At 43.1% G+C, this 25287-nt stretch overlaps 1 protein-coding gene across 1 annotated transcript; it reads left to right on the forward strand.

Annotated features, from left to right (window-relative positions):
- Nucleotides 1–7733: 7733 nt before the first annotated feature.
- Nucleotides 7734–24529, forward strand: LOC109474672 (sodium-dependent phosphate transport protein 2B-like). The gene is made up of 12 exons (XM_019775020.1): nt 7734–8089; nt 17244–17457; nt 18037–18162; nt 18889–19035; nt 19560–19741; nt 20272–20400; nt 21002–21223; nt 21662–21848; nt 22328–22484; nt 22866–23102; nt 23716–23842; nt 24299–24529. Exons 2-12 carry the CDS (start codon nt 17271–17273, stop codon nt 24341–24343), a joined length of 1746 nt encoding a protein of 581 aa, XP_019630579.1. The 5' UTR covers nt 7734–8089; nt 17244–17270; the 3' UTR covers nt 24344–24529.
- Nucleotides 24530–25287: the final 758 nt, after the last annotated feature.

Below are 25287 nucleotides of genomic sequence, written 5' to 3' on the forward strand. Positions count from 1 at the left end.
TTTATCTAAAGGTCCGGAATTTTTTCTTTCAAGGATGGAGTGGTTTGTATCACTGCTCACTTTGTCATTGAATAAAAAATTATCTCTGATTTTTTTTTTCCTTTGAAATTCTCTCAAGAACGCAGGAAATGCCATTTCAAAAGGTTCAATTTTCAAAATTAACCCCACCCCGGCGCTCAATAGTCCATCAGACAGTGAAAAGACCCCCCCCCCAAAAAACAAAACAATAAATAAATAAAAATAAAAATCCTGGCATGGAACTGAGTTGAATTGGGGTTAAATTCCAACAACCGGCAAACAACACTACTGGCATTTATGGTCACTGTTCCACGGTCCAGCTAAGGCCACACCGACTTAATTTTATGGATGACATCCGCGCGCGCATTGATTTTCGTCTGTTCTCAAAAAAAAAATCACGTCTCTGGCCTGGATAGTCCATGGTAGCTTGTTATATAGCGACGGTAGTAACGCTGGAGGATGGCACCCAGGCTACCGAAGCTCCACGACTCAAGACCTCAGTACATACGTACAGTGTCGATTCATAATCCGCAAAAAGCCAGCATGTCGCTATGTTCTGCCTCAGTTCTGACGCAAATTCACAATACCAGCTTTGCCTTTGTATACCTGTGGTTTAGTAGCATTTTTATTTTTGGCCGGATTTTTATTTTATTCGCCCGCGCGCACTAGTTTGGGGGTCTTCAGAGAATGTCATCCATAAAATTAAGGCGGTGTGGCCTAAGTAAGGGTAAGGCGGGTTTTTGTACGATGGCGTACGTGTGAGTGTGGTAGTAGCGATATAGTACGAAAAAAATCCCTCCAAGCCTTTCTGAAACCGGGTCAGCGTGTTGTTAACTCACATGTCTTGGCACAATATGGGAAAACATTTTATATAAGGACACCGTGTCTAGCCAAGAATGTAAGGAATCGAACCCATTCAACGGTCTTGGTACGGATGTGTTTTATTGTCTTAGATCCCTGTCGTTCAGTGGTTACATGGTGTGTCACAGTCTGCCTGAAAATTTTACAAAATCTCACAACGGACATTTTTTTATTATTCAGAAGCACAGTGATGAATACAAATAAAAGGACATGGACTAAGTGACTGCGAACTCAAGTTATACAACTTATATTTTACAATTAAAAAAAGGCGTTTACAAGACATTTGAAAAACTATGGATAGCATGAGTCAAACCTCCCATCCCAGAAGAGAAGGAAAGCATAGCAGGACACATACAACTAAAAGCGTTGTGTTTCTGTGATGTAGTTTTGCGCGGCTAACATTTCATTTGGGGTTGTTGCATATTAAACACTTGAGGAACGCCTCCGGGGCAATGGACCCCAGCGCCTTACGAAATAGATCGCCGCCTACCTGCGCATTAGGTGGCATTAAAAAGTGTTTTCTGTGAAATTCCCCGAAATTAGATCAGCTTACACAAGCCGCAAGCCTCACGGGCATGAAATCTATAAAAGGGAACTGGAATCCGTGACGCGTCAATGATCATCCACTAACACAATCGAGTTAAGAACGTTCGATTTAACGTACAGAACGTTATGAAACAAGTAACGTTCGTGGGGTCGTGTGGCGTAGTGGCAGAGTGTGCGACTCGGAACTTAGAGTCCCGGGTTCGAGTCCTGACATGCTACCGATCTTGTGCCCTAGGCCTTGGGAAAGGCACTTTACGCGACTTTCCTCACTCAGCTCAGGTGTAAATGAGTATTGTCCTGTCATGTATTTGTGTCCCCTGTGTTGGTGGCGGCATTAATATAAGTTGAAAAAACTTGAGTGTGTCGTCACCACGTCTGGTGATTACATGTTGGAATAAAAAAAAAAACAAGTAACGCAGAACTAGGCCGTTCCTCTCGTGAAGCTGGTAAATAAACACAGCACGATGTCTCGCCGTCCTGTGGTCTTTCTGCGTCAGAGGAGGATTCTAATGTCCTCTGACATTTGGGACAATCTAAAACGTACTCATTGGCAAAATAACTTCATGACAACAAGTAAAATGAGTTCTTAGATCTCCAAGTAGGCACAAATTGCTGTCTAGCGATTTCAGATGTGTATCTTGTACTGGCCTTCGTGACAAAACTAGAGAGCTACTCTATGTTACCCACAGATAGGTCACATATCATATGGTGCTATCATTGTAGGATTGCAAACTAATGGAGTTCTTGATCGTGGGACAGTCGTGCATATCCTGCAAAATCGCACGACGATCTACAACAAAGTCACACATTACGACTGATCACATTGTGTACCTGAGAAATGCTAGGTTACGTTTCGTTACAAACATTAGTTTTTTTATCTTTATTCCAACATGTTATCACCAGACGTGGTGACGACACACTCAAGTTTTATCAACTTATATTAATGCCGCCACCAACACAGGGGACAAATACATGACAGGACAATACTCATTTTCACCTGAGCGATGTGAGGAAAGTCGTGTAAAGTGCCTTTCTCAAGGGCACAAGATCGGTGGTATGTCAGGACTCGAACCCGGGACCTTTAGGTTCCGAGTCGCGCACTCTGCCGCTACGCCACACGACCCCACCAACGTTAGTTTGGTCTCAAGAACGTTTTTCTATTAACATCAAAAACAAAAGTAGGTCAACTTACTAAGTATAGGCTAACGTACTCGTGAGGGTTATATAACGTCGTGCCTAATTAACGCCAGAAGAGCATTTTAATCTCTTCTGTCAGTTCACATTCCCAAAAATATCATTGCTGGCAAAATAACATCATAACAAGAGGTGAAATGACTTCTCGGTTCTCCATATATAGACTTGCCTGTCTTGTGTAAGTAATTTCAATTTCAGATTTGTGTTTTTCTCCTGGATGTCGTGACAAGACTCGAGAGTCACTCGAGGTTATCCGCAAAAGTAGGTCACATACGTCTCACGGTTGCACACTGATGGCTCGGGATAGTCGTGATTGTAACGTGCAAAATCGTATGACAACTTACGAATTTGACCGCGTCGTTACACATGACGAATTGTTAGGTGAGAATTAAATGCTACGTAGTGTTTTGTTACACAAGTAGGTTTCTTCAAAGAGCATTCTATTATTTGACAAAACTTAGTTTTGTGAACGTTATATCAACAGCGAAACATGGGGTCGTGTGGTGTAGCGGCAGAGTGCTCGAATCGGGACCTAGAGGTCCCGAGTTCGAGTCCTGACATGTCACCGATCTTGTGCCCTTGGGAAAGGCATTTTACATGACTTTCCTCACTTCCTTCAGGTGAAAATGAGTATTGTATTGTGCCCTGTGTTGGTGGCGGCATTAATGTAAGTTGAAAAAACTTTGAGTATGCCGTCACCACGTCTTGTGATTACATGTTGGAAATAATAATTTAAAAAACATCAAAACAAAAAATTGGGTCAAGATATTCGCAAAGATTGTATAAAATGGTGTATGATTAGCACAGCACGGAGTCCAGCCACCCTGTGGTAAGCTTGCGTCACGCAAGAGACGTATTATAGTCTCTTCTGACGTTTCAGAAAATCGCAAAAACATTATTACTGGCAAATGACTACACAAGAGGGGTCTTCACTGATAGATTGCCTGTCTTGTGCAAATATAGACTGGTTTATTGTTGATAAACAAATAAATCCCAGGACCCACTGGCAGCCGAGATGCATTCGGCTGAATTGTTGGGTCTGGTTACAAAATACAACATTATTGCGATTACAAATGGGCTGTACAGCTGTTTACACACATAGGGATAAAATTTAACAATTGTTTAAAATCTTGAATACACCATACTATTATTACAAATATTGAAATATCTTAAAAGAGTAAATCTGAAGTACTAATGTCAGATTTGTATTTTTCATGAAAAGGCTCAAGAGTCACTCGAGGTACCCACAATTAGGTCATGACGTCGTTCTATCATCCTACGAGGTTACAGTCCTACAGGCCGCATCTTAAGCTTAGGAACTCCATCATTTTGCAATAGTAAGAGAACTACAACTACAAATGTGTCCGCGCCGTTGCATTAGAAATGGTAAGCTGGGAAGTTCTTGAGTTTTGGTGTTGAACGACTGAATCATTATCTTATGAATGTCATTAAAAATCTTCAATAACTACTTGAAAACTTACGACTGAATCATTATCTTCTTAATGTCCATTGAAAATTTTTAATAACAACTTAAATCATGCGTAAGAGTCCTTTTCTTCACCTTTTGCCTACCTTTAGGCATAGTTTTAGGTTCCGTAAAGATATGATTTCGCGCAGTGTTATCTAGTCACGTTTATTGGGCCTAAGGCCGTGTTTATGTGAAGTCACCCAAGGCGCTTTACATGTGGTTTACCCCGAAGCCGGTTTCAAATGGCTCCATCTGAACGCTCCAAATCACATTGAAAGCGCCTCGATCCCAAGCCACTTCTAGAGGTGGTTTCGAATCGGTTTCCCCGCATCGCGATTTGCGTCTGAACGCAATGTGATTTCAATGTGACTTTGCCTGGTCATGGATTACGGGATGATATTTCTTTATTTATATGCAATACCAAATTTTACGTGGCAGCAATTTAAAGAGAAGTAATGGTCAAATAATGTGTCCGTTCTAGGACGAGCTTCACTGCCTCTGGCGGGACCACGTCGGCATTCGGCCGAGGTACGCTGGGAGGGGGGCACCAGCAAGCAGGTCGTTGACCCCTGACATTGATAACACGCTACCTTGCGTGTTTTCATCAACAACAATGAATGCAGTTTCGTAGAATCGTGATCGGACACGGTTTGCAAGGAATGTATGGCACGTGGACCAGATGTGAGGAATGTGAGTTACCCGAATCGTGGTTTGGGTGACTTCACATAAACACGGCCTTAGTCCTCGCGTCCTCGACCCTCTAGTGACGTCGTTACGCCTGTGGCACCCCTAAGGTGCCGTGGACACCTGTCGGGACAAGATAGTACCTGTGCAGGCGTTCTCTAGTCAACATAATAGATTCTATTATCCCTACGTGTTAACTGGGATCATCAATGTTTCTGCCAGCAGGGAAGGTTAACGTCGTTTTTCTTTCAGCTGTTGTCATCAGGGGTTTCCAATGAAGTTTTAGGGTTTGAAGACGGATGTTGAATGCGGGAGACACTGGAATCGTGTTGTCTCCCACTGGTCTTATCAAGCCCCTACAGGCTTCACGACTACAGGAGGATTTTATCTTGGTTTCTCCTCAGTGAGTCAATCAGGATTGAAGAGAAAAGAAATTGTTCACCAGAGTCATTTACACGTCTCCTGCATAATGGACATGTTGGTTAGCTCCTTTCTCGGGACTTTCCAAGTGCCAAGGTCTCCACAAAAATGTTTCAGAAACTAGAAACCACGACAGACCATACACCAGGCCATTACACTTTTACAGTGTATTTGTGCAAACTTCCCAGCTCTCTAGGTCCAGGGCACTAACCATTGCAAACATTGTGCATATTTTACGTCCCGTGTAGTTATTTTTTGTCTGAAAAATAACATTAACAAGCCCCCGATAAGTCGAAATGCTTAAGGTCTGCCCATGTCCAGCTGGGTCTGTCGTAACAGTTGCGTGCATAAAAACAGCCGGGTTTAGAACCCTTAACCTTCTGATCCAGAGTTAAGGCGGGTGGCACCTGAGTCACATGAGTGCAGTCAAGCGAAAGTCGTTTGGCAGGTTTCCCGCGCGTGTTTGAATGACTGACGTCGGCGAGCCTTTGAAGTCACCACGTGCATCCTGCCGGCCCACCTCGTGCACAGGTAGTGACTGGTGCCACCTCATTGGTCAGTATATCTCTCACCCGGTACCCGCCCACCGACGTGCCCCCCTCCCCACCTAACTACCGCCACGTTACGGGTTGCTTTGTGCTAAAATGTCAGCTGAGAACGTGGTGAATAATATCATGGATTTGCTGGTGTCTGCTTAACATGGATTACCAAACACCTGTGTAAATGATATCTTCAATGCTTATATTTCTTCATTGTGTACTTATGAGTAATGTTATAGGGACATATATTAACTAAAGTAATTCTTATATCGGTGCCCTGAATTTAGACACACGATGTAAACAGTTAAAAGTCTGGTTATTTGCATACATAATGACATCTTCTGACAATACTGTACAACAAAAACTCAAAAACTGTGAGTTCGTATCTACCTGTTTTAAAAAGAGGGAAGCGAAGAAACACGTAAATGACACATGTAGCCTTGTGTGTTCGTCCGTTTGTAGACAATAGATGTAGTGCAGAATAGCTTTAGTTGTATTGCTTCTATGGCTGGACTACGTGTGAAACGTTAACTACGAGTACTGCATTCAGCACACATGGACAAGAATAATAAGTAGCCAAACAATAATCACGTAACACGACCTTGTCGCACGGTGTATAAATGTGTTCGTTAAAATTTCAATAGCTCCTTTGAAGACCCCGCTACTTCAGATCCCCTTGTAACCTATTAACTTCCACAGGGTTGGAGGCATTAATGAGCACATGTATCACACATAGTCCTCTTGACATCAAAAAAGCCGGAAGTGAACCAATCATTAGTTGTGCACTGTTCACGAAGTCATATAATAGCAAGACAAGCAGTAGTAGTATTACGGTACAATCCATTTTCGTGTCGATTTTCTTTCAGGTCATAAGATAGAATGTCAGGGCTAAACAAAATATAACACGGGTACATGTTGCATGATCGATATCCTCAGAACGTATAATTTCCCTGGTTTTAGATATTTAATATATAGCAAAGAAAAACTTACAGTCTTCGTGCAATTCGATAAACTATTAATTATATGTAAAGCTCCGTCAGTTCTTACACTTACAACCGTCTTAAGAAGCGAGAAGGAGTTGAACTTGTGTACTGTAGATGTAGTACGAAAGCCAGACTTGTCTTGTTGTAATCTCAATAAAGAAAGGAAAGAAAGAAAGTCAGAAAACAGCTCGGTTTCCCGCCCCAACATCTGCTTGAAGACTATCTAAATATTTGCTCAACACCACACTTCTATAGAAGAACTTAGAGGCGGCCAGTCTCAGGTGTCGTATGACTACTAACTAAAGGTTTACCGTGACGGCAAATTAAGGAGGGCGGTCTTGGGAAAGTCGTGGTTTTGTCGCACAAACGTCAGCTGTCTTGTGACGGGACAGGTTGACACGTAGACTCTCGTCGATCAGCCATCGCTGAAAACCGTCCGATGAATGAAACCGAGCCTTAATAGGCCTATTGTATCCAGAACCGTACCTATCTAGTTCTATGCCTGAATGGGATAAGGGTATAAGGTTCAGACACTGTTCTATATAGTCTCTGCGTATCCCAGAACGTAGATTTGCCCAAGGTACGGTTCTGGATACGCGTGGACTATCTAGAACCGTGCCTGAATGGTTCTGGACATAGTCTGAGTATTTAAGAACGTAGATTTGCCCCAGGTACGGTTCTGGATACGCGTGGACGATCTAGAACCGTGCCTGAATGGTTCTGGACATAGTCTGAGTATTTAAGAACGTAGATTTGCCCCCGGTACGGTTCTGGATACGCGTGGACGATCTAGAACCGTGCCTGAATGGTTCTGGACATAGTCTGCGTATCCCAGAACGTAGATTTGCCCCAGGTACGGTTCTGGATACGCGTGGACGATCTAGAACCGTGCCTGAATGGTTCTGGATAAAGCCAGCCAGGACATTGAGTCAGCGGATATCTAAGTCCTCGTGGGCGGCTCATGTTACAGGTACGACCGGTGTTGTGTTCATACCTGTGCACGTGGGTGGGTCGTGGTGCCGGCGTGATGGTCATTCAAAGCGCGGACTCTCACTGTTGCCCACTCGTACAAACCATTCCCTCCCTCTGCCCTGACATATTCTAACTAAAGCTGCCCCCTTTCTTTAAGTTTGCTTGTACTTAAGAGCCAGTTGGTTTGTAGAAGTCTCGCAGGTGTGTTGTGTGTGGATAGTGTGTTACCTGGTGCATGGTAGGCACGTGAAGAGCCTGTTGTTCCGGCCTAGCTGATTTGCATATGGAACAGTCCTCAGAGACCAGAGCGAGAGGAAAGACCGCCAAAACTCACATACCTGCAGCTGGCGACCAGTCGTCGACAAAAACCCGGAGGAAAAACCACTGGGAAAGGAAATATTAAGGTAAGAAGTACGTCTAGTGTTGGGATATTGGCTTAAGCAACAGTAGAGTTTGACTTGAGTAGTTGACGGCACACTGTAGACTGGAATTTCCTGGCCCACAAGAGTTAGACTGAGTTAAGTACTGTGCTCTAAGAGTGAGAGAGTACGTATCGTACAGTCCCTGTATTTCATTCAACTATACAGTGCATGGTCTGAGTAAGAGTTACATGTATGATTTTCAGGATACTCATTATAATAGGATAACGTGTATAGTTTGCGAGTGTTTGGTTTGTTTTTACTTGGATATAAAAACCGGACATAAAGGCCAAACAAAATATAACGTCAAACAGAATATAAGGTAGACACACAATGCATGATTGTTGTCCCTAGACACTAGTGACGTGGGCGCCTGTCGGGGTTTAGGGCACACAAGATGAGTAATAGTATCCTAACAGTTCCCTAGAACTCTTCATAACGAACTGCCCTACATATAGCAAGATTTCAGCAGTTAATGAACCGTTTAGCGGTAGAATGGGCTAACATCTTCTGTTGAAAACACGGTGCTTCACAGGTGTCATCAAAGAAACCGCCCAGAAAAAAAATTGAGATGCAAATATTGGAATGCACAGGAATGTGGTAGACAAGTGTAGTGTTCCATTTATAAATCCTAAGTTCCATGTCAACCCATTGATTTAGAGTGATATGAATCAAAATCATCTTCCCGACACGTTCCTCTGTCTACAAAAGAGAAGTCAAACCCTTCAGGCATAGCTCTATACATAGCTATAGTTTTAGACAATTACCTGGTGCAATTATGTAAAATTTGATTGTTCTTTTGCACCATGTCCCAATGTGCATTTATCTTTGTTACATGCCTGCCTTCGGGCAGGGATTTGCTATAAACTTTTCCATTATGAAGACGATACACGTAGCAGCGCCGCACCCAAGGTGACGTCTGAATGAAACAGCATTAAGAAGTGATCATTAAGGTAACGCCCCTTCAAAGCGGCGTGTTAATCAATCAGACGTCACCACAGGCCCAGGAAAAATGTCGTGTTTCCGGTTTTCTGACCGACTCTAGCAAAATCCGCTGACGTTTTTTTTCTTTTTTTGGGGGGGGGGGGGGTAGGACTGGTTGACCTGGTAGGCTCTGCGCACTAGTGCAAGAGGACTAAGTGAGTGAATGAATGAGTGAGTGAGTGAGTGAGTGAGTGAGTGGGTGAATGAGTGAGTGAATGTGTGAGTGAGTGAGTGAATGTGTGAGTGAGTGAGTGAATGTGTGAGTGAGTGAGTGAATGTGTGAGTGAGAGAGTGAGTGTGTGTGTGAGTGAGTGAGTGAGTGAATATGTGAGTGAGTGAGTGAGTGTGAGTGTGTGAGTGAGTGAATGAGTGTGAGTGAGTGAGTGAATGAGTGAGTGTGTGTGAGTGAGTGAGTGAGTGAGTGAGTGAGTGTGTGAGTTAGTGAGTGAGTGAATGTCAGAATGAGTGAATGTGTGAATGTGTGAGTGAGTGAGTGAGTGAGTGAGTGAGTGAATGTGTGAGTGAGTGAGTGATTGTGTGAGTGTGTGAGTGAGTGATTGAGTGAGTGAGTGAGTGAGTGATTGATTGATTGATTGAGTGAGTGAGTGAGTGAGTGAGTGAGTGAGTGAGTGAGTGACAGGAGGGGCATAACATTTTTGATCTAATATATGAATGTCAGACCCTCTGAAATGTTTTTTTTAAGAATTTACAAAAGCAAATTTTCATGGAGTATATAAATGACCCACCGCACGTGACAGTACACCAGATTTACGTATAACTCTGTATATTGACTGATTTAATAAAAAAAGCTCGCTGACCCTAGCGTTTTTTGGTTGACCACTCGCAAGGGCCATGCCTACCTTTCTATACGAATTGAATCGGATTTGAGTTAAATTTGAGTCACATTTCGACCCACAGACACTACTGACAATACTCCGGAACACCAACCACTACTGAATGTTTTAATTAAACATTTTGACACGTTTTAAAACTATTTCTGAACCGTTTCTTTCCATTTGTCAGCGGTTTCTCGATGTGCCACTCTCCTATCCACCGCCCATCTCTGCATGAGCACTGTGACTCTTAATCTTACATGGCATCTTGCCCAGCTTAAGATCTGTATCTGTATAAATAAAACTGCAGACTCAGGTGATCTGAGTCACAGTCGACTTGAGACAGGTTTGAGACAGCTTAGTCAGGCATTCTTGGGACAGCCTGTATCTGTATCTGTATAGCCGATGTTACCGCCTTTCGGCGTAACACACCAGCTTCGTAGGCACGCGGCGTGGCGGCAGCTGGCTACATTACACCGAACGACTTGTTACACCAAACCCTTGAACATCTAACTCTAAACACTGTTTAAAGCTATCCAAGGATAATGCCCCTACTGTACTTGGTGACATCGAGTTACCTGTAATTCTGTCATATCGTTGAAAACCCTACAACAACAACAACAACAAATCATGCGGCGTAGCACGGATGTTACTCTAAGTATAGCATGATTAACCGCGAATAACCTCACGTTCTTTCACCACCTTCAGTGCCGCCCGTCGCGCGTGTTTGTGGCCGGGGTATCTGGAAATTACTTTCTGAATTGCTCCAAAATTATGCTGATATACAATTTACCAGAGGAGATTGCGCCTTGGGCAAGTCAATTATCCTAGTTTGGGCAATCAGGTGTTGATCAAATTTATCCGGGGATGGCGTGTTTGTTACCATGGTAACTCCGAGGGGCACTAAGCTGAATGACTAGCCCCGGGTCTATTGAGGGTGATGACCCTTTGAATTGATCGACATGAAATGAAACGAGTATATGTAATTTTCCCGACTTGAATACCTCCTTGGGCAAAACACTCATCGTATTTTGGACCTGTGTCAATCAAATTTGCCACACTGCAGTAAACATACTTATGATACTAGCTCCTTGAGCCTCGCCTCTACCCTGCTAAGGATAGCCTGGGTGCAAGACTGTTGCTAGGGCCAGTATACAGGCTAGCTTCTCGGCTCTTGCCTAAAAAGGATGTACTAACCCTGAACAGCCTGACATCCAGGCTATCCTAAGGGATACTTTTACCCATTAAAAAGGGTTTATACATAGTAAGATTCGGCACAAATATGATCAATATTTGACCAGGGGACTCCTGGAGTGAGCTGAGGAATAAAAAGGGATAACAATTCCCGCAGGTAAATATACAGGCAAATTTAGGAACTCTATGATGGTCAAACTCTCCTGGCAGAATATTCTCCCTGTTTGGCTAAATCTTGGTATATCTAAAAGCTTTGTTGAAGAAAAGGGTTTGTTGAAACCTAGCCTCTGTATAAATCCTGTTGAGAAATACCAAAAGACAATGTTTAAGAATGTTTTCTCGGGGGTCAATCTCCTATACCTGTGTACGTGCGGAGTATCCTGGGTAACTATCTATCCCGGGGCATGTCGGGATACCGCCTCCTACCAACAGTGCACGGTCATGCGCAGTTAGCACCAAACCCTCGCAGCTACAAATACCTGAAGGCAATCCCAGAAGACAAAATTTAGCAATGTTTTATATAGGGTCAATCTCCTATACCTGTGTACGTGCTGAAAATCTGGCGTAACTATCTATCCCGGGGCATGTCGGGATACCGCCTCCTACCAACAGTGCACGGGCATGCGCAGTTAGCACCTAAACCCTCGCAGCCACAGATACCTGAACGCAATCCCAGACAACAAAGTTTAGCGATGTTTTCTCGATTGTGTAACCCCTGGAACTGTGTACGTGATGATTAGCGTGGTTAACTATCTACTTGCTCTGTCGTTTGCGCCAATTCAACCCGCCCGTTGAAGATCTTCTTACTACATATACTTGTTTCGTCCGTCCTGTGTTGGAATATGCCGCGCCTCTCTGGCACCCTGGTTTGACCAAAGCACAGAGAAGGAAGATTGAAAACATACAAAGAAGAGCCACCAGAATCATCCTTGCTAAGGAGTTCACGAACTACAAGTCAGCACTGGAGACGCTACAGCTACAGACTTTAGAAGATCGCAGAATAGCCCTGTGCAGACGGTTTGCGAACAATATACAAGCTTCTACCCTCTACCGGCACTGGCTGCCACAAACCAGGGGTAGTGTCAGTGGGAGGATGACTAGACAACATGCAAAACTCGACCAATTGCCAGCGCGCACAGAGCGGTACAACAGAAGTACATTACCGTACCTTGTTCACATTTTAAATCATGAATAGTCTGTGTAAATGTATGATTTTAATATGATTTAATGACTGTTTTTATAACACGGAATGATGATCAGGATTTTATTTCACTGTCTAAAGCTTTTATTCACACAATTCAGCCTTGTGGCTGCCTAGTGATGGAGCTGTATTGTGATTTGTGTTTGTGTTTGAAATAAACCAATGATATATATACCCCGGGGCATGCCGGGATAGTAGGCATATACCACCTCCTACCAACAGTATACAGGCATGCGCAGTAAGCACCCAAACCCTCGCAGCCACAAATACCTTGACGCAAGTGTTAGTGATCTCCGAAAATATCTCAGAAAACAAAGTTTAAGTATCGCATACAACTGTGTACGTGATGAGTCGTGTGATTGTCTATCTACCCCTGGGGCATGACGGGATATTAGCACTCCCACTGTACACGGACATGCGCAGTAGGCACCTAAGCCCTCGCAGCTACAAATACCTTGTCCAAGTCTTTGTGAGACACTATCTGGCCCCAGCCAGATAGTTTTTAAAGGTCTGTGTTTTTTGAAGGCATCGCTTGTCTGGAAGACTTAGACTTTATAGCACCACAAATACTAAATTAAAAACCTGTAATGCTGAGGTCACGTTTCCAAACCGGGGCCCGGCCGGGCTGTTTCGATTAACGAAAAAGCCATGATTCATATCAATAGTATACGCAAAAAGTTCCCATTATTAATTTTTAAAACTTTTTCGTGACTTTTTGTCTTTCATATCATTCTTTTTGTTCCATAAGACTGCCCGGCCGGGACCCGGTTTGGAAATGTGACCTCAGCATAAGAGGCAGAATTTTGAAGAAGAATGAAGAACAATTTCTCCAAGCAGATGTTTTGCTCCCAACCTACTCCTACCCATGGTAGATGGGGGGGGGGGGAATCCGGAGGCTACATTCAGCTATATGTGACAGGGCTTCAGGGAGAAGTGGTGTCAAACGTCATGACATGTGAAGATCTTCCACTCAAACATCTACTTGGAGATAATGTTGACAACGCTCCTGGGCGTGTCACCTCTGATCTGTACTTATCTATTCTGTCTGTCAGCGGTGAGATATTCTGGTGTGCAAAATGTCCGTCTCTGAGCTGTCACTTCGGTATTACACTGACCCACAAATTAACGGGTGTTAGAAATTCTTCTGTTAATCCAACTGATACATTATATATTGTGAAGGCTGTATTGTACATTCATGCTATTTTGGGCTACGTGTAGGCATACAAAGACAGATGTCGCAGTAGTAAAAGAGTGGTGTTACCTGATTGCCAAGCACTGTAGTTGTACGTGTGTATGTCACACATAGCCGAATTAGGCCTCTCGAACACTAGCGAACTCCCCCAAACCATGGTTAGGAGTAGGTCCGGAGCAAAGTCGGCTGTGGTCGGCTTGTGTTCGTTTGGCCAGGCCTGCTACTGTTCGGCTGCACAAGCCGAATGCTTAAAACATTCGGGTTCATTCAAATTTGACTCAAATTTAACTCAAATTTGGTTCGTATAGAAAGGTAGTCGTAGCTTAAATCCTATCAGACTGCTCCCGACCGTCAGCCAACCTGTGTTGGTTGGTGGTCGGGGGAAGGTTGTGAATGTGTGACAGGGGCTTAAACTGAGGGAATTAGTAGATGCATGTACATGTAAGCAGTCTTTGATTTTATCGCTTGGATCACATCCAGAAGAACCCCAGCGCCTCGAGGCCTGTCATAGTTACCAATAATCAGACGGCATATCTGTGAAATTTGTCATGTTGATGCTCTATCTCTCTCAGATTCGCATAAACTTTACATGTTAACTGATGTAGATATATCTGGTGGTATCACGATCTAAGAACTTCTGTAAATAGAACGAATTTAAAAAACTTCCCATTTAGTTTGAGACGCGTTTGTTACATCCACGTCCATATGGAATTCCAGGTCACAAGAAATCAGGAAATAAACGATTTAGTCGTTTAACTGTCACCACATAATGATGTAAAACTCTCCCATACCTGCTACTGCATTGTTCTTTTGATATTCCTTTTTCAGTATATTCAAACGTTCTCACATATTCAGTCATCTGAGAGTAATTTCAAAACCACGTGCACTCAGATAATAATGATTCATTGTGTGTGCAAGTCACTCTGGTGGTGTACACGTCCTCAATACACATCAATATTGATGATGCTTCGTGCCACCTTTGACCCATAATCGTCCTCATTATTCTCCAAATAGATTTGTTCACCAGGGTCATCGTACTCAACATAACGTCCTTGGCTTTACTCGTCTCTTAAATGTAGCTAAAGCCACTTCAGGGCGGCAAAACTGAATTTCAAAGGCAATTTTATGGTCATTTTCTTAATGCTGTTGAATCAACCCTATGTTATAGGATACTTATACATATGCAAGTTCCACAAGGAACAGACATCACTAGAAAACGAGACGTTTTGCCCGCAGCTCTGTCTAGCCTCGACGCTGGCTGTTACGTACAATTATCTGTCTGTCTGTCTGTCTGTCAGTCAAAGAAAATTGCGTCGCAACTAACTCATTCAATAACTAAGTACTAAGCCTTCTTATTCATTAAGTCATTTCTTTTTGGAATTGAGTTCTTCTTGAATCCCTTTGAATTTAATTTCTTCATGAGAAAATTGAGCTCAGCAGTCTTAGTACATTCCTGTCTTACTATTGTGCTTCAGGACATGATTGCACTACCTGACATGATATATTTGACATGTTGAACTTTGTGGTCAAATTTCTTGAGATGCGTGATAATCGCACAGTCGCCTATTGTTGTTTCTTTTCGCTGTGTCATGGGATCAGTCTGTATAAAAGTTAAAGAGGAAAAGAGCTGAAAAAAAGCCTGAGAACACTACTTACTACTAGAGAAATACACACGGAAGACAGCATATATTCTCGTGTTGGTTGGGCTTTCCACACAAAAAGCAACCGTACTTACAATTTGTTTAGCCGTTTACAAGAGGTATATGTCACCACAAGAGTAGAAAATTATGTGATCTAATCCGTAGGCATTTAGTGAGTGTGTTGCATTCAACAATTACAAAACGTATAGTATTACGAAGTGAATGTTTTCATCTGTTTAGCGTACGGTTTGAAGCTTCCAAACAATATTATCTGTCCATCAAGTTGGGCCTTTCACACATAAAGCAACTGTACTGACAATTTGTTTAGCTGTCACCACAAGAGTGGAAAATTATGTGATCTAATCCGTAGAAACATTAGTGAATGTGAACGTAAAGTATTACCAAGCGTACGGTTTAAAGCTTCCAAACAATATTATCTGTCCATCAAGTTGGAGTGGGTGATCTTAGGTCACGGAGTGCCTTCGGGCTACATGTGGGTCGTGCATTAGCATACTTGATCGACGAGAGTGGAGGTGTTGGGCAACTTTTCGGTACTTAAGCGCCGGCTGGCACCGGTGAAGTACAAACAAGAGACCGTCTCGACGAAGACAACCGGAAAAGGTCTGTAAAAAGCCTATATCTCGTTATTATAAGTAATAAGCGTGTTTTAAGTCTCTGGTGTCACATGTAGCTGAATATGGTCTCCCGAACACTGCCCAACTCCTTCCGAACCATGGTTGGGAGTAGGTCAGGGGCAAGGTGGGCGGTGGTCGCCTGGTGTTCGGCGGGGTCGGCTACTGTTTGGCTGAGCTAGCCAAATGTTTCAAAATGTTTGAAAAATGCGGGATGTCGGACACTGGTTGGGGAATGGTTGGCTGGTGGTTGGGAGTAGATCAACGGTGGTCGAAGGGCAGGATGTTTTGCAGTCAAATTTGATTCACAAATTTTATTTCATGACTATGGAATGGTAGACGTGGTCACCTTGGTTGGTCTGTGGTCGGGGGAAGGGTCTGTGTGACAGGGGCTTTAGTGGTCAGTGACCAGGCCTTTGGAAAGGACGGTCATTCAAGGATTGAAATCCTTGTCCTCTTGAAGCTTGCCTACTGTAAGAAAATGCTGTGTACGTTGTCTACAAATGTACCATGTGGCATAATTAGTGCTTCATTGTCCAATAGAACTGACGCTATAATTTAGTCTCTTTAAGTCATGTGCTGTGGTCAGTTACTTCGGTCGATAGGGAGTACATCTTCTTCTGTAAAGTTGATATCTAGGTCGAGATATTTTTTTTTATGTTTAACCTACATTGTATTTGGCTGTGCCAGCCGAATGTTTCAAAATATTCAAAACATTTAGGTGTGGACAGGAGGTTCGGCCATAGTTGGCTGGTGGATGGCTAATGTTCAGGCGTAGGCCGAGCGTGGTTGGCAGTAAAATGTGGCTCAAAGTTAACTCAAATTCGATACATATACTCTCTAATTATATTTGTTACTTCATTTCTCCTATGACGTACGATCCTTTTAATCGGTATATTTAAGCTTTCTCACATATTCAGTCACCTGAGAGTAATTTCAAAATCACTTAGTACAATATTAATGACGCTTCGTGCCACCTTTGATCCATAATTGTTCTCATTATTGTCTCATTATTTTCGAAATAGATTTGTTCACCAGGGGCATTGTACTCAACATAACGTCCTTACGGCTTTACTCGTATCTTGAGTACAGCTAAATCCACTTCAGGGTGGAAAAACTTAAATTCGGCAAATTCGCGATTCATATCGAAAGGCACGCGTGGTCCAAACCTGATCAGACTGCTCCCGAACGTCAGCCAACCTTGGTTGGTGTTCGGGGGAAGGTTCTGAAAGTGTGCCAGCGACTCTACAGTAGCTGTGGTGGTGTTTTATACCGTAAAAATCCCAACGTTTTTTAACATGAAAGTTCATCTGTGTTGGTACATGTCACGTTCCAAGAGTAGACATGAGCAAGGTCGGAGGAGCCAGCGGAAAAAAATGGGGTAAGTCTTAATTCATTGTAGTGTCGGCAGTTAAAGATTAGTCTTTATTTCCTAACGTTTGTTGTTGTTGTTGTTCCTCCAGGTTCCACCCCGACTCTAACCCAGCACCATGTACCGTAACGACCCCGTGCCGGCCGTGGCCGTGCCTATGCCGGACCCCATGGCCATCAAGCCGTCCGAGTCTCAGGCTGACCTGGTCAGGAACATCGAGACTCAGCCCGTCAAGGGCGCGCAGCAGGAGGAGTACGATCCATGGCACGTGGCCAGGCTCAAGGACGAGGGAACCAAATGGAGAGGTGGGTGTTCTTAGATAGTTTTTCGAGAATTAAGGAAAGGAGGAACGAAGGACGGACGGACGGAAGGATGGATGTGTTAATGGAAGGATGGATGTGTTAATGGAAGGATGGATGTGTTAATGGAAGGATGGATGGATGGATGGATGGATGGATGGATGGATGGATGGATGGATGGATGGATGGATGGATGGATGGATGAATGGATGGAAAGAAAAAAAGAGCTACAGGAGCAAGATCCGTGACATGTGGTCAAAATGAATGATTCAATAGCGAACGAACGAAAAAAGGTTTTGTTCACAGATGTTTAAAATGAGTTGACATGTTGTTATACAAAGCCATGCGACACGCATTTTCTAAATACATTTAATATAATGTAAAAGCAACTGATTTTTAAATATTAACACCTTTATTTTGATATATTGCAAATCTGCAATGATCCATCAGAAGTTCTGATGTAGATACAATCTTACATAATCATGACAAGTAAGTGAAAAACTTGCTTATAATGCTAGAAACATGCTCTGTTACCAACTGGTTGGAATGACTGTGTATATTGATGATATCTGCATGTGTTTGCAGACCTGAGCGGTAAAGGGAAGGTCCTGCGGGCTTTAGGCTGGGTCGTGAAGCCGCTACTCCTGCTCGGACTCATCTATCTGTTCATCTGTTCCCTGGACTTCCTCAGTTCCGCCTTTAGACTGCTGGGTAAGACTGGGACATTAAGTACTACTTGTTTAAAGTTTAAAGTTAAAACTTTATATCCAACACGATATCATCTACCAGATACCTTTGACCCAGTGTTAACGTCACACTTCAAAGAAGCCACGGGACAAGCCTCACTGGGGCAGTCTACTGAGAAAGACCAGAGTGACTGGTCGAAAGCTCTAGGTGAGAGAACTTAATCGTGTTGGATGTAAAGTTTTAACTTTAAACATGTAACTACCAACACTGATAAATTTTTATGATAGGAGGTTAACTATTGTCTGTGTGGGCCTTATTGTATCCACAACCGTCCATATCTAGCTTTATGTCTCAATGGGTTAGGATGATACCAGGCATGGTTCTGGATATCCAAGAACGTAGATTTGCTCCAATTAAGCACGCGTTCTGGGTATGCGTGGACTGTCCGGGACCGTGCCTGAGCTAGAAACAGCCTACGATACAAAACAAACAACTGTTTTCGGTCAGTGACACCGCACACTTTTGCCTCACAGATACCAGTTTGCTTTGTAATAGAGTTAACGTTGATTTAACTTACTTCAGTACATCAAAAGCATGACCAGAAAATTGAATTTGAATATCCGGTACTAGTTTGGACGCCCCGAAATTGAATTGGATGCCTTTAAGCGTGTCTATTTACTCTACATTGGCTTATGATTAAGATTTTAACTGCAACTAACTATCAAATGTTGCCATCCGGAATCTTGACAGGCGGACGTGCAGCCGGTGAGACCCTGAGTAACAACGAGCTCCTGACCAACCCTGTAGCGGGCCTGATGATCGGTGTGCTGGCCACTGTGCTGGTGCAGAGCTCCAGTACCAGCACGTCCATAGTCGTCACCATGGTGGGGGCAGGAAGTAAGTTGTCTCTTTGTTTCTTAGTCTGACTACGTATACAACACGCTTCTAGCAGCCCTTCCATTGGTCAGGCGCCTAGCCTGCATACAACACGATAATTTCTTGACATAATTATTTTAGTCATAATCTGTATAATAATTTATCTTCGACCTTACTTCTTAATTCTTAAAGCCTCTACGTGTGTATAAATCTGTACTTATGTTAGTCTGTATCTGCATTATGTATGTCTAATGTTTAATGAGTCCTAGTAGATTAGCCCCATGTAGGGGCTAAAGGATATCTCGATAAACTCAAACTCAAACTTTATGTCTAACATCACAATGAAATGAGAAGAAGCCAATTCTTTGTATTAGTTTTAGAGCTAAATGTTGTTCTGTGTCAAAGTAATTTTAGAGCTACTGTTGTTAGATTAGTATCAGTAGTCCTGTTTGTACTACAAACATGTATATACCTTTTCATCTGTTCAACTGTACTTAGCCCGATAGGGCGTGAATGTACAATAAACTAATCTGTTTGTTCTCCAGTTCTAGAGGTGAGGCCGGCGATCCCCATCGTGATGGGAGCGAACATCGGCACGTCCGTCACCAACACCATCGTGTCGCTGGCGCACGCCGGGGACAGGGACGAGTTCCGCCGCGCGTTCGCCGGAGCCACCGTGCACGACATGTTCAACTGGCTCAGCGTCATCGTGCTACTGCCGCTCGAGGTGAGACGTTTGGACGCAGCTTTTTTTACGTAACATGTGATCACAAAACACTCAACTTTGTTTATAACTTAACATCTTATATTAATGCCGCCACTAACACAGGGGACAAAACAGTACTCATCTGAGCGAAGTGAGGAAAGTCGTGTTAAGTGCCTTTCCCAAGGGCACATGTAATACTGAGGTCTGCAAATGTGATGACCACACAACTCTCTCCCCCACTAGAAATTATTAACGTTAGATGGCAGTGACTTTTCTAGTTTATTTTTACATTTAGCAGTCTGTCAACATGGTAGCCGGTACTGTAGTAGACACCCTGTGGTGTCGGGTTACATAATGTAGCAAGTCGTAGGCACATTTGGATTCACTGGTGGCACCATGTACAATGTATCATGTATGTGAATGTGTTTGAGTAAAATGATCAAAGCAGTAGTTTGTTGAGCTAGACCATGTGAAGGTAAATATCATGCGTTTCCTTTGTAAAGGTTACCTTTCTAGGTACTCATGTAATATTCATATCTTCTTTGTTCCAGGTGATGTCGGGTTACCTGTACCACCTGACCGGCGCCATCCTCAGGTCCTACAAACTCGAGACGAACGAAGACGCCGACGTAGAGATCCTCAAGGTCATCACTAAGCCCTTCACCAGTCTTGTCATCAAGGTCAGGAAACACATCTTGTGTCACGGTTTTAAAGTTACAGTTTTATGAAGAAGATCAGACTCGCAGCATGAGGTACATGTACAACAAGCTGAGTTTCACTGATTCGTACAGTCATATGTGACAGAAACATCAACATTACATACAAAACAAAGAATCGCAGGTAAAGCTATACAAAATGCCTACCCATTGGCGCAAAGAAAACATGAATGTCCTAAAACAGGCTTACTGGATATTTTTTTACACTCGTCTGTTCTCCATAATTAACCCAATTGTGCAACTAGAGTTCCACGATCTAATTTTAAAACAAACGCCCCTACAGTTCCATAAGAAGCTGATAGAGGACCCAAACGATCTTTACTTCACGCCGATTATTCACAAATACAAGAGCTACTATCACATATTTATTCACTACCGAAAACGTAATGTTGAGTTGTTTTTCATTGTTTAACTTCAGAAAAAGTGGTAGCGCACTCAAGTTAGCTAAGACGTATTTAACGCTGCAACTTACACATATTGAGAGGATAATTTTTAGCAAAAATGAATCCAATATAAAGGAAATACATATGATAATACATTTACAGTATTTATTCCATCGTTGTAGATCGACAAGAAAGTGATCGAAAACATCGCCAAAGGATCGAACGAAACGAAGGGTCTGCTGAAGAAGGGAGACTATCTCTTCTCCAACACGGGTCTGACTGAGGCCCAGCTCGGGATTGTCCTGCTCATCCTGTCTCTCATCATCCTCTGTGTCTGTCTGGTGCTCATCGTCAAGCTGCTGCACTCCATGCTGAGGGGACGTGTGGCGTACTGGACCAAGAAGGTGAATAGGTCTAGACCACTTTATTGTGTCAAAAGAGTCTCTTTATTCAGTGACTTACCAACCTGATGAATCCATTCACGGAGAAGAAGGTGAATATAGTTTCAAATCGAAAGGCATGAAAACTATGCATTTGCATCTGATTCAGTTAAATTTTACCTGACATGGACTGGCAATGGATTTGAGTAACAGTTAACGATTTGTTCTATTTCGGCTTTGGTTTATTTTTTTTTAATTCGTGTAATCCATGTATTTGTAAACTTTCTCGCCTCACAATCCCCAGTTATTTATGTTACAATTTTGTTGTAAGTTTCGTTTCTTTGTTACACAGATGATTTTAATGTCTTTTTTCATAGAAACTGCCTTGTCACCATATGATCTGTAGGCAATTCACTTTTAATTCAGTGAATGAGTCCCTAACAACTTGTTTCTTTTCCCCAGGTCATCAACGCAGAGTTCCCGGGGAAGGCGTCCTTCCTGACGGGGTACCTGGCCATCGCGGCCGGGGCCGGCATGACGTTCATCGTGCAGAGCAGCTCCATCTTCACCTCCGCCCTCACGCCGCTGGTCGCCGTCGGGGTCCTGCACATCGAGCGCTGCTACCCGCTCACTCTGGGCGCCAATATCGGTAAGTACGAAGGCCCACAGCGACACTGTGCGACACCTCTTCTAAAGCCCGGATGTAGATCGCTACGATTGGGCTATGCATGCATGCGTGACACCTCTTCCAAAGCACGGAGAGAGAGCACTGCGAAGGGCTGGGGGGCGGGGGCACACTGCTTTGGCAAGTATCACGTTAACGTTGTATGGTTGGGTTTCGTACTACATGACCATATGAAAGAAAAATAGATAAAAAGGTATCAGGTGAGAAAGAATGAAACAAGAAATGACTATAACAGAATAGCCCTTTTCCGTTAGAAAGAGCTCATGATACATTATTCATTACATGTGCATCTAAGATGGTGGATGCCATTTGAAAATCTACTATGCACATGTACCTGGACTGTTTCGGTGCGTGCATAAGTTCAATCCTTACCATACATCGATATAACCCTTTCAGCTGATAGGTAGGAATGTAGTCAGAATATGATTTTTCTATTGCCACAGGCACCACGGCGACCGCCATCCTGGCCTCCCTGACCTCCACTACGGAGAAGGCCCTGTCCAACTCCCTCCAGCTGGCGCTCTGTCACTTCTTCTTCAACATCAGCGGCATCATCCTCTGGTACCCCATCCCCAACCTGGTGCAGGCCTGCGCGCCAAAGTGAGTGTGTTTGTTTGTCTGTTTGTTTGTTTTAGCCTATTGTAGCCGGAACCGTGCCTATCTAGTTTTATGCCAGAATGGGTAAGGGTTAGAATCAAACACGATTCTGGATAGTCTTCACGTATCCCTGGACACAGATTTACCCATAGATGAATTTGGACTATTCAGAATTGTGCCCGAGCATAAATAGAGAAAAGTAGAGGGACAAAAGACTTCTTATACAGTTGCCTAAGTCGTTCATTCAATCGCTTATAATATTTACTTACAGTGTACCAGACCCTTTCCTGTACTTCTTGTACAACCATGTGGTCCAAGGGGCGCAGCCCTATACACCAAACATTGTGGAAATTAACGAATCTAATGTTTATCTCCTTTGTGTAGTATGGTGAAGTGGTTACCCCATCCCCCTATCGTCCTGGCCAAGTGGCTCGGCAACAAGACGGCCAAGTACCGGTGGTTCGCGCTGGTGTACCTGTTCCTGATGTTCTTCATCTTCCCCGCGGTGGTGTTCGGGCTGTCGTTCGCCGGCTGGCAGGTGCTGGTGGGGGTCGGCGTGCCCATCCTCGTCTTCCTCGCCGCCATAGCCGTCATCAACGTCATGCAGGTGCAGTTCCCTCGGTAGGTGGCGCCTTTTTGTCGATCTAGTGATACTGCAGTCTATATAGGACTGGTGCATTCGGTAGGCTGTGAGTTCGATCCCTGGCCGAGTAGACGGACTAGCCCCCTGCTGTAGTGATTGCACCGCTGTGTGACCCATGGCTATTGAAAACGGAGATAAGCGCCGCCCTATGCGTCAATTGATGCGGGAAGGCTGTTTAAGTTTTTTATACTCCAGTCTGTGTTACACATTAAGTCAATCTCTCGATGTTAGGGGTTGATTAGGCATTCTCATTGAGAGCTTCTAGCCATACACCTCAAATTCGAGAGAAACATTTCCATTCAAAGAACTATTAACAGGAGCTAAGGATTTTCTATCACTGTAACACAGCAACCAACATCAATGTTACAGACATTTCTCCGCATGAAAATAATATATTGCTCTCTGTTAGCACACGTGCAAAACTCGGCAGGACTAAGATGTTCCCTAGTTATCCACCAAGCGTCTAGATGCCTGACCAGTAAAAGTGATGTAATCAGGCTATTGACACGTGCACTGATGTCAATAGATTGAAGAGAAGGTACAATGGACTCCTCTGTCATATTCCCATACATTTTCCTTTGTTCTCCCCAGTTTCCTGCCGAGTAAGCTGCGTACCTGGAACTTCCTGCCGGCCTACTTCCACTCCCTGAAGCCGTACGACTACGTCTGCACCCGGGCACTCGCGCCCTGCGGCAGGGTCTGCAAGTGCTGTCGACAGGTCAGCAGCTCTTCTTATCATTATCAAAACTTTCATCTGTTCTTCGGGAACTTTAAGCTGTTCTTTTGTTCATAAAGAAATTGAGTCATCGGAGTTTTCTCGTCCTTTATCAATTATCTGAACCAAGTGTTAGCTGTCGGACGTGTGATTCTTCCGCACGTGTGACGTCAGACGAAAAACAGTTACTGGAAGGACCTGGATTGATTTTTAGGATACCACCCAGAAAATAATCTCGGGGTTTGTTTCTGCAGTTTTAAATGCGTATAAAGTATGAAATACTGATTCAAATGTGCTGATGTGGGCCAGTATGTGCCAATATATTATACAGATTGCCTTAGTCATAATATTACCAGTTTTGCTGCCCTGAAATTGCATTGGATGCATTTTATGAAAGTGGTTAAAATGTAACGTTCGTCAATGTTGACGAGTTCTCAAAGACGCTTTACCTTCCAACAGGTAACTGATGAAGACGAGGAAGCGGACCAGAACGCCTACCTGTAAAACGTCAGCACTACTGCTGTACTACGTCACGTCTTCCCGGGCAAGACGTCACGCCTTTGTGTGTAATATCGCATGTTTCTGAACATCACAAGAATTGCAGTACATCTAACGACATAAGTTAATGCTCCCTTTTATGAGCTGACCACTAATAAAGATTCAAATACATTCACCACAAGTATTTAGGCAGAAGACTATTTTGTGAGTTAAATAAATTAAAAAATATTGTAAGCCTATATAAACGGTGATGGTTTTACCTTTAGTGATTTGTATGAATTATGAATTTCACTCATGAAATACAGCACTCAAAATTGTAGTTTTAAATGATTAAAGTGTCTTTTGAAAAGGTAAAACATGGATCCAAAAATCAGATATTCCAGACCTATATTACACTAGGCTACATCTTGTTCCTCTTACGGTACTATTGGAGTAATTTTAACATGGAAAATTGGGGAACTAACAGATTGGAAGTCGTGTACTATATTCAAGATATTAGTAAGTCCGTAGATTGTATAATGATTGACTTACAAAACCTTCGAAGGGTGCTACTGTTCGTTAGAACTCCAGCTTGTGTATGTTGCAAACCTAACTTAGTGGTGACGGTACATGATAATATGTATATAATGTGATGTTTGGTGCCAGTATTACACACCACTTTAATTAATAATAGTACTTTTAATTATTTTACGAAAATGACTTCCTTGCCCTTGTGGTTCTAAGGTGTTGTACAGATTGCCTTTTTAGCCAATACTACTTGTTGATATCAATAAAATTTGTGAATAACATTGACACTTTGTGAATAATTTTTCTTAGCCTGAAGACCGTATAGATTGTATATGTAATCCCGTGATTGTGTATTTTGTGTCTACACTACAGTGATTAACACCAAGAGTTGTGTTACAAGAATGCATGCAAGAAATCAGAGGCAAATTAAAGTCAGCACCACA

This window comes from Branchiostoma belcheri, unplaced genomic scaffold, assembly GCF_001625305.1.
Source record: "Branchiostoma belcheri isolate BF01 breed outbred unplaced genomic scaffold, Haploidv18h27 scaffold31, whole genome shotgun sequence".
In the NCBI taxonomy this organism is placed as follows: Eukaryota; Metazoa; Chordata; class Leptocardii; order Amphioxiformes; family Branchiostomatidae; genus Branchiostoma; species Branchiostoma belcheri.

What these genes read in the sequence shown, in the direction of transcription:
- LOC109474672 (XM_019775020.1), top strand. Translation starts at nt 17,271, where the DNA reads ATGTACCGTAACGACCCCGTGCCGGCCGTGGCCGTGCCTATGCCGGAC. An exon ending in CGAGGGAACCAAATGGAGAG is followed by an intron (nt 17,458 to 18,036) that starts GTGGGTGTTCTT and finishes ATGTGTTTGCAG; the next exon opens with ACCTGAGCGGTAAAGGGAAG. An exon ending in TCGTGCTACTGCCGCTCGAG is followed by an intron (nt 19,742 to 20,271) that starts GTGAGACGTTTG and finishes TCTTTGTTCCAG; the next exon opens with GTGATGTCGGGTTACCTGTA.